The 15,087-nt window shown below is 52.0% G+C and overlaps 9 protein-coding genes across 9 annotated transcripts; 4 read left to right on the top strand and 5 right to left on the bottom strand.

Moving 5' to 3' along the window:
* Positions 1-1,366: 1,366 nt before the first annotated feature.
* Positions 1,367-3,964, bottom strand: UHO2_05443 (uncharacterized protein; the record flags this gene model as incomplete). The annotated part of the gene is made up of 1 exon (XM_041560259.1): positions 1,367-3,964. The coding sequence occupies one exon, from the start codon at positions 3,962-3,964 to the stop codon at positions 1,367-1,369; it is 2,598 nt and encodes an 865-aa protein (XP_041416193.1).
* A 348-nt stretch (positions 3,965-4,312) lies between these two features.
* UHO2_05442 (uncharacterized protein) lies at positions 4,313-5,131 on the top strand (the record flags this gene model as incomplete). The annotated part of the gene is made up of 4 exons (XM_041560258.1): positions 4,313-4,388; positions 4,483-4,611; positions 4,682-4,818; positions 4,928-5,131. The coding sequence occupies 4 exons, from the start codon at positions 4,313-4,315 to the stop codon at positions 5,129-5,131; spliced, it is 546 nt and encodes a 181-aa protein (XP_041416192.1).
* A 632-nt stretch (positions 5,132-5,763) lies between these two features.
* Positions 5,764-7,048, top strand: UHO2_05441 (putative RPN7 - subunit of the regulatory particle of the proteasome; the record flags this gene model as incomplete). Its single annotated transcript, XM_041560257.1, has 2 exons — positions 5,764-6,907; positions 7,014-7,048. The coding sequence occupies 2 exons, from the start codon at positions 5,764-5,766 to the stop codon at positions 7,046-7,048; spliced, it is 1,179 nt and encodes a 392-aa protein (XP_041416191.1).
* A 185-nt stretch (positions 7,049-7,233) lies between these two features.
* UHO2_05440 (putative APT1 - adenine phosphoribosyltransferase) lies at positions 7,234-8,047 on the bottom strand (the record flags this gene model as incomplete). The annotated part of the gene is made up of 3 exons (XM_041560256.1): positions 7,234-7,252; positions 7,357-7,912; positions 8,014-8,047. 3 exons carry the CDS (start codon positions 8,045-8,047, stop codon positions 7,234-7,236), a joined length of 609 nt encoding a protein of 202 aa, XP_041416190.1.
* An 818-nt stretch (positions 8,048-8,865) lies between these two features.
* Positions 8,866-9,201, top strand: UHO2_05439 (uncharacterized protein; the record flags this gene model as incomplete). Its single annotated transcript, XM_041560255.1, has 1 exon — positions 8,866-9,201. The coding sequence occupies one exon, from the start codon at positions 8,866-8,868 to the stop codon at positions 9,199-9,201; it is 336 nt and encodes a 111-aa protein (XP_041416189.1).
* Positions 9,202-9,533: 332 nt separating this feature from the next.
* On the bottom strand, positions 9,534-10,901 carry UHO2_05438 (uncharacterized protein; the record flags this gene model as incomplete). Its single annotated transcript, XM_041560254.1, has 4 exons — positions 9,534-10,360; positions 10,468-10,521; positions 10,608-10,773; positions 10,884-10,901. 4 exons carry the CDS (start codon positions 10,899-10,901, stop codon positions 9,534-9,536), a joined length of 1,065 nt encoding a protein of 354 aa, XP_041416188.1.
* A 742-nt stretch (positions 10,902-11,643) lies between these two features.
* Positions 11,644-12,350, top strand: UHO2_05437 (uncharacterized protein; the record flags this gene model as incomplete). The annotated part of the gene is made up of 2 exons (XM_041560253.1): positions 11,644-11,692; positions 11,788-12,350. 2 exons carry the CDS (start codon positions 11,644-11,646, stop codon positions 12,348-12,350), a joined length of 612 nt encoding a protein of 203 aa, XP_041416187.1.
* Positions 12,351-12,531: 181 nt separating this feature from the next.
* Positions 12,532-13,809, bottom strand: UHO2_05436 (uncharacterized protein; the record flags this gene model as incomplete). Its single annotated transcript, XM_041560252.1, has 1 exon — positions 12,532-13,809. One exon carries the CDS (start codon positions 13,807-13,809, stop codon positions 12,532-12,534), a length of 1,278 nt encoding a protein of 425 aa, XP_041416186.1.
* Positions 13,810-14,073: 264 nt separating this feature from the next.
* UHO2_05435 (putative MMS2 - part of the error-free postreplication repair pathway) lies at positions 14,074-14,933 on the bottom strand (the record flags this gene model as incomplete). The annotated part of the gene is made up of 4 exons (XM_041560251.1): positions 14,074-14,134; positions 14,314-14,557; positions 14,723-14,821; positions 14,924-14,933. 4 exons carry the CDS (start codon positions 14,931-14,933, stop codon positions 14,074-14,076), a joined length of 414 nt encoding a protein of 137 aa, XP_041416185.1.
* Positions 14,934-15,087: the final 154 nt, after the last annotated feature.

Below are 15,087 nucleotides of genomic sequence, written 5' to 3'. Positions count from 1 at the left end.
ACGCAATGTCACACGGCCGTAATGGCGGCAACTTTATCATCCAAAACCCAAGAAGAAAGCAACACCACCCGGACCCTCGACTTCCGAGGCTGTGAACGGTATCTCCCTCATGAACTTAGCTTTGCGCTTCGCTCCCTCAATCACAGTTGCCGAGGATTGCGGGAGTCACAGTGTTGCATTGTCGGAGCGACTGTCCCTAACGCAACAGGCTCAGAGGAGCACAGGGCAAATGTATGGCAGCGTGAACCCCTGCGGAAGAATGCCGATACACGCTTCAAACCCTAACAGAGCGACCGGCGAAATTGAGATCCCCGCAAAGAAAATCTCTATCGCACGATACACGAAATCCTTCAAGGATTGTCTCTTCTCAAGGATTGTCTCTTCTCTGTGCTGAGTCAAGACGAGTCGGCCGGGTTTGTCCGGATGAGAGGCTCTTTGCATAGGACAGCAGCTTCCATGCATCTGCTGCCATCACCTCTGCTTTGCATGTTGACCTTGCTGACCTTGCTGAATAGCCATCCTACACGTCTCTGGAATTGCCGTCATGCTCTGTCGAGGTGGAGGGAGATGGATGGTGTGTGCCGTATTGCAACGACTTACCTGCTTGACTGATACCGTTGTCGCCAGAGATATGGCCCTGGATGTTGCCGAGACGATTCGCTGCCATGATTGCGATTGCTGCTTGGTGAGGGTGTATATTTAAATACAATTTGCTGTGCTGATGCGTTGGGGCCCAGTCGAAGGTTGCGGAAGCTGTTGTGCTGGATAAGCACCAGCTGTGACTTAATCCAGGTAGGTATAGGAAGGTAAGATGGGGAGGAATGACAAGGCGAGGACGATGTCAGCAGTATTCGTCGACTTCCGGCTAAGCAAGTGTCGAGGCGGGCAGACGACCATGAAGCCGAGACAGTCAGGTCTCCACGATCAGGACTCAAGCTGCAAGCGGATCTCTGCGAGGATCGCTCGCTGGATGCGGGGTTCAGCCGAAATATTGTCTTGTGAGAGAGCTGTGAGCAACACAAATTCGAAAATCGGACAACATCGGGCCCTCCTTGAAAAATCGGGAAACGCTCTTGAAAGTGTTCCGCACCGTTGCACTTGAACAAGCATGCCATTGTGGCCTCGTCTATCTCAACAAGACAAAGTCGTCTTTACTCATTGCACATGGTCACACCGATCATGCGGATATCGCACAGGTAGCATAGGCAAAGCTGTACAGTACAGAAAAGATGCAAACTATCGCGTTGGATTTACTGCGTTGCTTCAGACATTTCGGCGTCCTGCGCTTGAGCAGGAGCTTCTTTAGACGTTGCCGCGGAGGGGGGTATCCCATCCAGAGGTAGAATCAGAGTTGTCCGAGGCCGTCTCAGCTCGGCGCAGTATCCTTGGCTTGCGATGGCTGTGGCGAAGGAGGCATCGCTGGAATAGCTACGGGAACGCCAGTCGGATCGTCCTTGCTCAACGGCTCAGCCGCGCCACTGGCGGACTTGTTTTTGTCAGCTTCTGTCACTGCAGTTGCCGATGATGCTATCTTCGAATCCTCTAGCTCCCTCGTCTTTCCATCTCCATCAATGGCACCTGCCTCTGCATTCACTGAGGCAGACTGCTTCGAAACAGTTCCTGCTTCTTTTTGTTCTTCAGCGCCATCAGCAAGTTTGCTCGCCGATTCACCCCTCTTTGCTGCATTCTCTTGATCCGTTGACTCTTTGCTGACAGGGACCGGCTTCGGCTTGGGATTGCGCTCCTCCTCCATCGCCTTGAGCAGTCCTTCGATGTTCTCGGGTCGATCCGGCTTGCCGAACAGATGAAGATTATCTCGGCTTGCAACGCGTAGAGCCCTCCATGCTAGACTCTGCATCGTCTCGATCGTTGCTTGTATCCTCTCATCTTTGTCCAGCTTGTCCTTCTCTTCTTTGCTCAACTCTGCCTCTTTGGTGGCAGGATCGATGCCAAGCTGTTCCTTTCGCATGTCGAGCTTCATCTTCTCGCGTTGGATCGACTTGTTGTAGTGCTCTAGGCTGGGTATAGGTGGCAGGAATTCAAGGTCCTCTAGACCGTCGGTAGCAATTCTGACGTACTCGCCGATCTCGTTTTCGACTCTGCGTGTTCCCGCGACAGGCGGTTTGAGGCCATCTAGCCAAAGCTCGGAGAGCGCGGCTGTGCCGAGCTTGTGCGGGTATGGCTCTGGCTTGCGAAGCAGCAAGGCCCGCGCAGATGCGAATGCGGAGATCTGCTCCGGAGACAGTGGCGGCTTCTCGATCGATGGACACGACTCGGTCTTCCATCGAATCCAGTTGGCCTCACGTTTCAGCACCTCGAGCACCGACTCGAGAAAGAGGCGTCCATCGGGCTGAATTTCGCGAATCAATCCCTGGATCTCTCGCCATGTGGACCGAATCCATCGCTCGTCAGCTTCCTCCAGTGTGAAGAGCGCTTGCAAAGTCTTGTTCTTCCAGTCTTTCCAGCTTTCCTTGGCGGTCGGTGTGAACGAGAGCAGATACTGGAAAAGAACCAGATATTGCACCAATACATGCTTTCTGAACGATGTGTCGCGGATTTCGTACTCGAACAGCTTGCGACCTGTGAGGTACGTTGGGAAGAAGTGACCACTGCCGGAGGTAGCAACCTCTGCCGGTTCGGCATCGTCCTCGTCGTCGCTCATAGCTTCATCGGCTTCAGCAGCTTTGGCTTTGACACCGTCGATGAGATCGGGTCGAATGCGCTTCCTCGGTCGATTCTCGCTGCTGTTGCCGATCAACTGACCAACGAAGAAGCCGGTGCGCAGAGCTCCCTTCCCACCTTCGTTACGCCTTTTGCCCGAAACCGGAGTGGCGCTCCCAGAGACGGCTTGACTTCCGCCCTTGCTTCCTGCTTGGTTGCCTTCTTCGGCACTAGCCGCTCCAGCCAGCTCCTTTTCGCGTTTGCTTACCGCACCAAAGAGTTTGAGGATCTTTTGAGTACTAATCCGGAACTCAGCCATGGCGCCTTTCGCTCCGTCCGGCGCTGGATCTTCGTCAGCATTCGTGTGTTCCCCCCCGCCCGCATCGGCTGGCGTGGCACTCCGCGTTGATGGTCGTGATGTCTCATGTGCACCCATGAGCAGCGGCGAATTCGAAAAGAAGCGCTGCACTTTCCAGAAGAGCTCGTAAAACTCATAATCCACCTTGAAGATCTGGTCCCTCTCGTCATTGTCCTCCGCATCTTCAACTTCCTCAGTAGCGTCGTCGACGTTCTCCTCGATATGAGTCTTGTTCTCTACGTTGAAGTCGCCGCGTAAGTTGACACCGCTCCTCTCACCGAGAGGGAAAACTTTGGCGAGTAAGCTAAGGATACGACCGGCGAAAACAGTGTGCTGTTGCGATGGTTTGGACAGCCTTCGGAGCAGTTCGTTACAGGTACGCAGCAAGACAAGGCCTTTACCTCTTGTTGAATGCAGACCAATGGTGAGCGGCTTGACCCGAGACTCTATGTAGCCAAACAGTTGTGAGCATATTGAGATGGGTTGACCTTCGATGAGCTCTTCAACTAACGACAGAGGTAGTGTCGGGTCGATGAGATCGTAGAGTGAAAGGACGAGAATGGCGTCACAACGGTCGAAGGTCGATGGAAACGAAGAGTTCAGGGCTTCAAGGCCAGTTGTATCTCCTTGCGAAGCGTCGAGACCTGACGCATCCTCCAGCACGACTTTACGAAGCTCGTTGTTGCTAATCTCGAGACACAGGTTACGTAGACGGACCTCGGGGCCATCCTTGTCGACGGCAGAAGGATCTTCTATGGCGCAGAAAGCTGCCTTGATATCTGGTGAGCCCAAAATGGGCCCGAGGGCTTCCTGAACGTGATCAAAACGGAGAAGGAGCTGTTGCGGTTGCGCGCCTCGAAGGATGGTCAAGGTGTTGAGCAAGGATGGTACCAAGTCGGAGAGGCAACGGACAAGCCTATCCGCAGCAGCTTCTGACGCACTCATGCCGATGTTGCGATTGATGCAGGCATCTATCCCTTGTTGAAGTCGAACGTAGAAGCCGTTCATGACGAGGAAGAGCGATTGTCCACAGAAAGCTCGTTTTCGTGTTTCGAGGAGGAGAGTCTTCTTGTGCATTCTCGGAACACGGATTTCGGATTTCGGATTAAAAAAATAAAATAAATAAAATAAAAAATAAAAAAAAAGCCTGACCCTTTCTTTTCTCCACTTTGAAGAGCACAGGCCAAATCAGATTGATACATTCTTCCTATCTTTCCCCCACCATCCATACTACGACCTGCTTTGCATACTCCTCGTCCGCTCTCAGAGTATAAAGATAAGACTTCTGTCAGGATGCCAGTAGAAGAGGACGTCAATATTGACGATGATCGAGCTTTGGTGGACGTTGATGATGTCGAAATGGACGATGGTAGGCTCCTCTGCTGCAGCGTTGACAGCTACAGGCCAAGGTCTTCACTGACTTGTCCACCATCACCGTATCCATGTTACGCTGCCGAACACAGATCCAAACGTCAAGCGCAGGGGACGAGGCTTTGATCCTCGTGGTAATGGACCTGCATCGGAAGGCGTGAAGGCCGGACGATTCGAGACCCTTAACGAGACGAGGGATAGCAGCGCTCGTGCTGTCAAGTGTAAGCACCTCACTAGCTCTCACTATGGCGTTCTGTCAGTAAGTGACTCAAATTATCTCTCTATATACAGCCGTCGAAGGATGGGTCATCGTCGTGACCAACGTGAACGAGGAAGCGACCGAGGAAGAAGTCATTGATAAGTTCATCGACTTTGGCAAGATCAAGAGCTGTCATCTCAACCTCGACAGACGTACAGGCTACGTGAAGGTGAGATCCCGATGCTTCGAATGCAAAACTCATGAACCTCTGGCTGATCGTGCTTACCGACATGCTTTTTTTTTTTTTTTTTTTTTTTTTTTTTTTTTTTTTGGCACAGGGATACGCTCTTTTGGAGTTCGACACGCAAGAAGAGGCGCAAGAAGCGATACAGGCCTGCAAGGACGGTCTCACTTTGCTAGAAGAGGAGCTCAAGGCCGATTTTGCATTTGTCAAGCCGCCAGCTGGCGCCATTTCCGGTCGAAGCTCAGGACAGAGACGAGCCAATGCGGATCGAGATCGCAGCCATAGTCCTAGAAGGTAAAACTGCCTTCGACTCACAAGGTCAAATCATGATTTCCTATGTCGTTCTGCAAACGACAATTGTACTTGTACCGTCTTGAACCCAACTATCTCCCAGAATGCCGCTACTGACTGCCATCTCTTGTTGAGAACCTATGATGTTGATCGCAGCCAATAACCTCGAAGAAATCGGAAATGCGTCATAAATTAAGGTTGCAAAAACACTCGCTAAAACCATTGAGAGCCGGTCGCTACCTCTGACAAAAGAGTTGTAGACCAGCGCTAAGCCAGGGTCGATGCTGGCGAAGAGCAAGTGGCCATATCTAGTCTGGTCTCGGTGATGAAGAGCTGGTTTGAAACTCGAAGGTCGACAGAGGAATCAGAACGATGAGAATGGGGAGAAAGTTGCAGACGGTCAACCGGATGCTTACATAAGCAATATTGTGATCGCCCACCAAATAGTCGAGTTGAACCTCCACCGCGTTCGTTGGGCTTGGGCCGCGTAGCTCCAATTCAACCAACATCTTCTCACTTGACCCTTCGCGCAACTTCGAACACCTCTTTATACCACAACAGCTTCGAGGATCTGCTTACACCTTCCGCACATACAATCTGCCACCGTCATTACCGATCTTTCCATCAGAAATCGCCATCATGGACGAGGAAACGGTCCAGCCGATCCCCAACCTCAAGGTGCAGCAGCACCTCTTCCTGCTTGTACATCATTCCAAACACCGTGCGTCGTCAGAGACCCAAGCTTCGCAGAAGGCCCTTTTGGAAGGTATCGAGAAGGATGAGATGGCACCATACTATCAGCTGATCCTGAACGATGCTTCACTCAAGGGGCTGTTGAAGGAGGACAAATGTTTGCTTAAACGACTTGAGGCAAAGAACAAGGAGGAGTTGCAGAAGCTGGACGAGAAGCAAAAGGAAGTTGAAGAGAACGAGGGGGAGATGGAAATTAACGGAGTCTTGCGTCAACGCGCTGCATATCATGCAAAGATTGGCGACAAAGAGAAGGCATTGGAAGCACACAACTTGGCCGTCTGGAAAGGTGCAGGGCTTGGGTCGAAACTTGATTTGACGCTCACTAAGGTGCGGATCGGTCTCTTCTTTGGTGACACGGATGTTGTGGCAACGTCGATCGCTGAAGCCAAGAAGCTTGTCGAGGAGGGAGGTGATTGGGAGCGCAGAAACCGACTCAAGGTATATGAGGGCTTGCACCTGCTCTCCATCCGCGACTTTAAGGCGGGCGGAGAGCTTTTCCTCGACGCTCTCAGCACATTCACAGCGACCGAGCTAATCGACTACAAGGACTTTATCACATTGACCGTGCTCGCTAACGCACTCACACTCAAGCGAACCGACCTGAAGAAGAAGATCATCGACTCGCCCGAGGTGCTGCAAGTAATTGACGAGATCCCACATCTTCGCTCGTTTGTCACCAGCTTGTATGCTTGCGAGTACGGCAACTTCTTCCGCGCGCTTGCCGAGGTGGAGCAGGCGCACATCCTCACATCGCGTGCTCTTCACCAGCACGCGCGATACTACGTGCGTGAGATGCGCATCATCGCCTACTCGCAGCTTCTTGAATCGTATCAATCGCTCTCGATCGACAACATGGCTACTGCATTCGGCGTTTCAGGCGACTTCATCGACAGCGAGTTGTCGAGGTTCATCTCGTCAGGTCGATTGCCAGCGGTGATTGACAAGGTGCATGGTATTGTCGAGACGCGCCGACCAGACCACAAGAACGCACAATACACCAAGATCATCAAGGAAGGAGATGTCTTGCTCAGTAAGTTGACCTTTTCCACCGCGATTCGTACACTCGACTTTTGTTTTCAACAAACTGACTGTTTGCCTTCTCTGCTTGCGTTTTTCTATGCTCTTCGACTCACTAGACTCGTTGCAGAAGCTCTCACGCACCGCCTTGTAGATTGACTCTGTCCGTTCAAGTAAGCAGCATTTCATACGTGAGACCAAGCAAACCTAGGGTGTGATCGAGTCAGCGCGTTCCGTTGATCCTCCTGCACGCGATCTAGACATTGTGAAAGGCTGTTGATGGATTGCTTTTGAATGCTTGACATCTGCAGTGAATCTCGTCTAGGGGATAAATCTGGATTAGTCGACCTCAACAAGGCTGTTGACAAGGCCAAAAGGAATAGAATCAACGTCGGTGAGCGGCTCAATCCATCATCTGTGCAGAACAAGAGCGATGTCAGAGCAAGGTGTACGAGTACTTACTGGTATGATGGAGCATCGAGCTGATCGGCACCCTTGAGGAAAGGAATGGCGACGACAAAGACGTATTCGACGACCTTGCTTCCGCACTTGTTGACGAGCTCACCGGCAGCCTTGGCCGAACCACCGGTAGCGATGAGGTCATCAATGACAAGAACGCGCGAGTTGGGGGCAAGAGCCTCCTTCTGCATCTCAAAGACATCCTCTCCGTACTCCTTCTGGTAGGAAGCTTGGACACAGTCTCCGGGGAGCTTGCCAACCTTGCGAACGGGAACGAAGCCGCAGCCCAATCGCTGAGCGATAACGGGACCGAGAAGGAAGCCTCGAGCGTCGAGACCTACAACAGCATCGATCTTGCGGTTGCCGTACGACTTTGCGCCGGGCTCGAGAGGGGTAGACTGTGCCGGTGCGGGAGTGTTGTCGTCAAGCAAAGGGATGGTGTGGGTAAAGATGTGCGAGACAATGTTGGTGATGAGAAGCTCGAAAGCCAAAGGGTCACGAAGGACGGGAAGAATGTCGCAGAAGCGAATACCCTTTTTGGGATAGTCGTCGTAGAAACCTGTTGCCGGTCAGTGAGTTTCACAATGACAGGAGCAGTTAGCCGGACGGTCCCCTATTCGCTGATCCTGCTGCTGCAAGCTAATTAAGCGCTGCACTTACGGAAAAGAGACTTGAGGTGAGCGATGTCGGACATGGTGATGATGGCAACCTCTATTAGAGATGGTGTTGGTCAGAGACGAAACCGTTGGTCTTGATAAGAGAGCAACACTTCTTCTGAAAGCTTTTGATAACGCCGGCGAATTTGTCGGATTTTTGGGGGGAAAAAAAAATAAAAAATGTGCACGGACCTGCGGCTCCTGTTGCTTGCAGAGTGAAAGGTGCAAGTGTTTTTGGCGGCCTTGATGTTGTTAGGCCGAAAAGAGAACACAGTCTGGTGGAAAGTGGGGCAGTGTCGGGCAAGAATCCAGGCAACACAGGGCGACAATGCGGGTTCCATCTGTTCGCTTTCGGCTGCAATTGCAATCGCTTTCAGAACGCTTCTTCCATGACAAGAGGAGTTGGCGCTGTTATGCGTCGAGACTGTGACTTTTATAAGGAACTCAGAGAGATAGCTCGCACACAGATGTCTGTTGAGAGGGTGCCGGTTGGCGAACACGAGAGCCGGCCGGCCAAGCGAAGCGTGTCGATCCGAGTCGAGGGCTTTGGCTGGTCAGCAGGCTTTCGATGCACTTTCCCCCGTGTACATGCTTCTTTGCAGCTCTTGGATCAACCTTGCAAGCAGCCGACATCTCTCAGCAGCCGACTTTATCTAAGCTTCACTCTGATCACCATCATCCATCTCTCAGATCACCTCAAGCAACGCAAGCAACGCAAGCAACGCAAGCAACGCAAGCAACGCAAGCAACGCAACGCTTTGCCCCTCCTGCCTGGCCCTGTCTTGGTTTTGACTTCGGTGCATGTCATCGTCAATCAAGATTGCATTAAGCAGCTGACAGGAAGGACACAAAGGTCATGTCAATCGTCTATGCATCCTCAAGGGTATTCCGCCAAACCAATGGCATTGTATTCCTACATCCATCAGAACGAGTACCACGGTCCGAGCTAGATCGAAGAGATCGATGCTACCGTGCCAAACGAGAAGCCGAGTACGCAAGAGCATGGGCCGAAGATGCTACGCTAGTTGGATATATTATCTACGACACAAACGCAAGCCGGATCGCGGGCGACAGAGCAAGCCTAGGCGGTCAAAGCAGCATCCGCAGACGCAGGAGGAACAACAGTGTCGCACATCGACTCGGACGCACATTGAAGCTCAAGAAACTCAAGAATCTGTTCAGACATACATAGCTCAACCGCAGCCTACGCCCCATCTGATCTTCTCTACGGGATACAGGTGATGGGCCCATTGTTGTGGTGTTTGTCTTGTCATCCTTCTCCGCCCGCATCGAATCTTTTTTGTTCTCATTGTCGTTTAGGCTTGTCCAGTTCTTAGGCTTCTGGTCACGTAGTAATGTCACTTTCTTCAACTCAAGCAAGAGCATCCCTTCGGAATTACTTCGAGTCCATTAATTACAAGAAAGGGAATTATGGTATCGGAAGAGTTTCATACAACTAGCTGGATATCAACTGACGCCTCCCGGTGAGAAAGAGGGTCGGTGCAAAGTGCTATGGCTGACTAATCAAGGGATGGGAACGGGCTCGCCGTGCTCGTCCCTGACGACAACAACTTCGACATCGGCACGCTCGCCGTTGTCCATAAAAGTGACCGAGGTCATGTCAATAGGGTCGGTGCGAACACCACGCTTCTCCATGAAGCTCCTGCCAAGGATGACGGGGAAGTAGCTGTCCTCGGCAAGCATAACAGTGCAAGGAACGGCCTTGGAGCCGACCTGAACGGGCCACTTGCCAAGGTTGGTGATGCCGTTGAAACCGTAGGTGCCTGGAGTGGTGTCCTTGGGGATGAAACCGTGGTTGAGAGCAAAGCTTCGGCTGACGTAGACGTGTCGGTAGCCAGACTTGAGCATCATGGGGACATCCTGGATGGGACCAATGCTACCTTTGAGGAGACGAACACCGAGTTGCGAGTGGAACTCCTGGAAGGCGATCTTGTGGGAAGGAACGGAAGAGACGGCAGTCTGGTTGGTCTTGCGGGTCTTGCTGGTGTGTGTCGAGATGGCGTCGTCGTGGGTAGCCTTTGGTGCGGGAGGCTCGGGAAGGGAAGGCTTGCTGTAGCCGGGTTGAGCAGCAGGCTCGCGAGGGGGAGGGTACATGATCGAGTCTCGGCCGCCAGCAGTGACTCCTCCGGCTTCGCTGTAGTCATCGGCGGAAGGGATGTGAGGGGCAGCTACACGGTGGATGCTAACACCGCCGCTCTTGCCACGACCAGGAGTGCGGTGAACCAAGGTAGACTCGTCAACGAGGGGGACGTTGGGACTGTCATGTGCGCCATCGGCCGAGTGCTCTTCGGCGCGGTTGTTGGTAGGGATCTCGGGCGATTCGAGGTACACTGCAATGGTTTGAGTGAAGAAGGCGAGTGAGGTCAAAGGAAAACAGCGGGAAGTCAGCAAGGAACAAAGGCAAATGAGAAGGTTGGTGTGTGTGGTCAAGACTCACGATCAGCCTCCTTCTCGTTGCCGAAGCGTTCAAGGAAGATCTCCCAGTCATCAGCTGGAAGGGCAGCAAAAGAAGAAAGAGGTTGATAAGGTCAGCTTGTGAGCTTACGATCAAAGCTTGCAAAGTTGCTCGTCACTCACAGTCCTCGAGAGTGTAGGCTTGGCCGGACCAGCCGTACTTGATTACGAGTGGGATACCATCGTCGAGTTGAAGGCGGATCTTCTTGGCAGCACGAGACTTGAGGCTGTCAAGCGAGTCGTCCGACTTGAGACGGAGGGCGAAGCTGGGAAGCGAGCCAGCGTGAAACTGTGTAGCGTCGAATGGTGCCAAGACAAGGGGTGCAAAGAAATTTGGGAGATCAGCTGGATGTCCATGGTGTCTGTGGTGTCTGTGGTGTTGGTCAGTTCAAGACTTACATTGAGAATGGGAGCCATGATTGCTTTGCGAAAATGAAGAGGTCGACGATGATCAAAAGCCTTGTTGAATGCAGGTGATGGTGGGGTGTCAACAGGGTTCAGAGGTCGGCGCTGTGAATGAGAGACCTTACAATGACAGTATAGGCGAGCGGATGTGTTGGATGGCTCAAGTCACCAATTGGGTGTTGAGCAAGTAAAGATCTGCAAGCAAACCAGCAAAAGACAAAGAAAGCGTCATTACGCATATTAGCGGCACCACGTGACATTCACCTTCCGCCTGAAAGCTCAGCCAAGAAGAGCTGACACTCAAAACAAGACTCGAATTTCACCGCGTTCTTCTGCCGGCAAGTTGGCCTGATCATATCGCCAAGGCTGTTAGATCCTTTCTGCCAACATTTTCCCCCAAGCGGCTTGCGGCTCACATTTTCTGTTTTTTTTTTTTTTTTTTTTTTTTTTTTTTTTTTTTTTTTTTGGATCTTCAAAAAAATGGCGCACGTCCACGTCCACATCCACATTCACATCCACATCCACATCCACATCCACATCCACATCCACTTCCGCTGCGTCTCCACATCTGAATCGTACTTGTTCAACCTCGAAGCTTGATGCTTCTTCTCCACAGCTTCGAAAACGACGAATAATTCTCGCGACGTACACCACCACCACCAAGGAACCTTCAACTCTTGTCTCTGCCGAGGCACAAACGAGGAAAAAAAGAAAAAAAGGAAAAAAAAAAAAGAAAAAGAAGCCTTCGCCCACCATGGGGTTACGCACAGGGCTCATCATCGGGTCAACGTCCTTCCTGTTAGGTATGTTGCCAGAGTCTGCATCCACTGATGTTGCGGATCGATGAGAGACCGGCTAGCTTGACCGTCCCTCTGCTTTTCTTGTGTCATCTCTACAGGAACCTTGGCCATGCACTGGACCGCAGATCACTTGATACTCTGGCAGTCACCCGTCACGTTCGACTCGGTCGTTACAGCATACACTTATTATAGGGATACCATGATCGATATGCCTTCTCTATCCCGCAAGTTGCTTCATGCTATCGGGACATTTGCTGCGCTACTGCTCATTTCGAAAGCGCTCGGCGGTCGAGAGAGCAACTGGCTCTTTGACGGCGCTTCCCTCTTCCTCTTTGGCGCTTCAGGCCTTGTCTACTACCACAAGATTGAACCAAGCCTTGCTACTTTACCACCAAACGCTCCCTCGCCAGGTGAAGGCCTCGTTGATGGTAGAGATGCTGTCTTTGCTCCTCTTGGCGAGATCGCTACTTCACATACCGTTCTCGCCGTCGCTCTGGTTGGCGTCATCCTTCTCCAAAGCGGACAGTACTACAGCGAGCGTCTGGAAGAGCGCGAGCGCATCGAAGGTGACGAGGCCCGCATCCGAAGGCGTCAACGGAGGCGCGAGCAGCAAGAGAAACGCAAGGAGCGGCTACAGCCAGCCACCTCAGCTTCATCCTAAGCTTTCTTCGTCCGCATCTTGGGTCCAGATATCTTCACAGCAGGTCGTTCGCAGGCTAGGTGCACGGCACTTGACCGCCTCACCTTCAGCTCATCTTACTGTCAATAGAATACACTACAACAGGAGAGATGTGAGATTGCTTTGATCTGCCTTGTATTTTCGCGGTCGAGACTAGTGAGAGCTACTTGACTTGCTTTTTGATTTCGGTTTGGTGGATGATGGTACGGATCACCTCCGGAGCTCCTATCCGATGTCCGCGTTTGCCAAACATATCAACCACTCCATTCTCGTCCTGCCTCTTGATTTCCTCCCAATGGGCTAAGGTATAATCAAGAAGCTTCTGCTGGATCTCTTCATGTTTGAGAGCAAAGTCGTCGAAAAGTTCGTGGAGCACGTTGGCCGGGGTGATACAATTGTTGATCGCTGTGTAGGCCAATTGCTTAAGTTCTGTCAGCCCCAACTTACAAGCGGCGCGATAGATCGACTTGGGGCTGGTTGTAATCATTCCTGAAAACTGCTGTTGGCGCTGCGATGCTTCTTCTTGGTCAAGCTGGATCCCTTTGATGTCGACAGACGCTTCTACGCACAGAGACTCGTCTCTTGCGTCTGGAATGCTCCTAGTGCGTTCGCGTCTAGTACTCTCGAGAGGACCAAATGTTATATGCCGAGTTTGCAGGTACAGCAGCACAGCTTGGACCGTGGTGACAGCCATGCCGGAGATAGGAACAAACTTGCCAAGAGGTTGCTTGGGTTCTGGTAGATGCCAAGCATCTCGGTGGGTGAGTGCGCACAGTGCGGCCTCTAAGGTCGAAAAGCCGTTGTTGTCAATGTGTCGCAGCAGCTCAGTGGCTCCGTAGGCTTGTAGACTCACCCTGTCGCCATATACACATGCGTATTTGTTATCTGCCTTCCGACTAAGCACGACAAAGCAAGTATCGCCCCAGGTGCCAAAGACGGTTGCCTTGGCGATGGCATCCACAAGACCAGGCGGTGTGACAAAGTTTGTCTTTGGCACTGCATCATCTTGACGAATCTGGTAGGACAAGTTGATGATCTTGTTCGTCTGAGGCTCTCGACTCTCTTGGGCTTGTTCAGCTTGCTTCTGCTCTTTGGCAATCGAGATGCTCAACGACACCGAGTCAAGGCCAGCATCTAGCCGCACGATTTTGCGCTTCATCTCAATGCCACGTCGCTGGTCATCATCTGGACATTCCTCGACTGAGATGACCACCTCGAAGATGCAGTCAATCGCATCATTTTTTTTTGCAAGACTGACGTGAAAGATGCTGTCTCCTTTGCCGTAAGTGATCGTCATTACCCAGCCGTGCTCGAGCACTTTCTGCCACTGTCTCGGACTGCTGTTGGTCGTGACCGTAATGTAGGCGAAACCATCGCGATCCTGCATCGGTTGCTCGACCTCACCAGCAAAGAGAGTCTTGCTCTCCTTGCCAGGGGACATATCGCAAGGCTAGTTGAAAGCGAAGAGCTACTCTGAGTGGAAGCTGAAGGAACGGTGTGAGAGGTTTGTTGGCAAGATGAAAGTGAGAAATAGGTGTGAGCAAGAAAAGGGAGATGGTCGGTGATGACGGTGGGGGATACGAGTTGTCGTTGAAGGCGAGCGCTGATCAGGAGAAGGATCCACAGTCTTTATCGACACCGTCGTGTGTTAGTGCAAGGTGGGATTTCATCTTGAATTTCCATGTACATTCGCTTGCGTGCAACACTAGTAAGATGCACCTTCTGCGGGCTGAGGAAGTTTGCGGTTCGCGGGCGAAGCCATCTCTCTAGCGATGGAGGGCAGGTGTAGAAAGAAGAGCAAGACTTCAGGAGTCAGTTCAAGTGCTACGGCGCAGCAAACAGTCCACGACAGCGCTTTGAGATAGGCTTGAGAAAAGGGGCGTGCGCCAATTTAGGTTAAGCGCAGCGCAGAAAGATCAGTGCAATTGACCAGAGTGCGACTCACCTTCGAAGTGAGAGGAGAATGGTTTCGATTGTGCTTTCGCGGGACCAGTTGGAAAAGATGGCAAGTGCATTGTAGTCGATACGGCCGTCTGGCTTGACGCAAGGAAGATTGATTTTGGTGAGGAACTTGACCTCGGGTGGCTGATCTGGATAGCTTGGACCGCAGTGAATGCTAAGCGAGTAGATGCGGTTCTGGTAGACCGAGTGACCAGGGCCGATGATGGTTGCGTTCCAATTGGACATCACTGTGGTTGCCGGGTAGCGATAGGAGAGAAAGAAAGGAATACAGGTGGCCCAAGGCGCAGCCGACAATGAATGGTTAGCCGCTCAAGGCGTTGCTTGCTTTGGCGCTCCGTCTATCGGCCTAGCCATGCAACAGGCCTCGATGGTCTTGGCTTCAAGATACTCACTGAGATCGCTGCCATCGTCAAGACCGTAGGAGCAGCTTCCATCGCCGATACCCTTTTCGCCCTTTTCGAGCTCCTCGAGGAGTCGGAAGTTGCGGGGGACTGTGTGGTAGAAGAAAAGGAAGCAGATGCATTAGCGTAATCAGAAGGGAGTTCAATCCTAAGCGGGCAAGGTCCGAGTGAGCCGTGGAAGCGCGAACAAACCTTTGGCCATGATAGGGAAAGGGCCTGAAGATTTAGGTGCAGGAGACTATCTGTATCGGTTAGGTGCTGAGAGGATGAAGTCAGCTATGAAGTGTTCAGCGAAGAAGGGAAAGCCAAGCTGTTGTCAGCATCAGCTAAACACGGACACCAAAGATAAGACTGTG

Source organism: Ustilago hordei, assembly GCF_900519145.1.
Source record: "Ustilago hordei strain Uho2 genome assembly, contig: UHO2_contig_13, whole genome shotgun sequence".
Taxonomy (NCBI): domain Eukaryota; kingdom Fungi; phylum Basidiomycota; class Ustilaginomycetes; order Ustilaginales; family Ustilaginaceae; genus Ustilago; species Ustilago hordei.
Note: the sequence above shows the minus strand (reverse complement) of the source record. Positions and strands in the feature narration are given on the sequence as shown.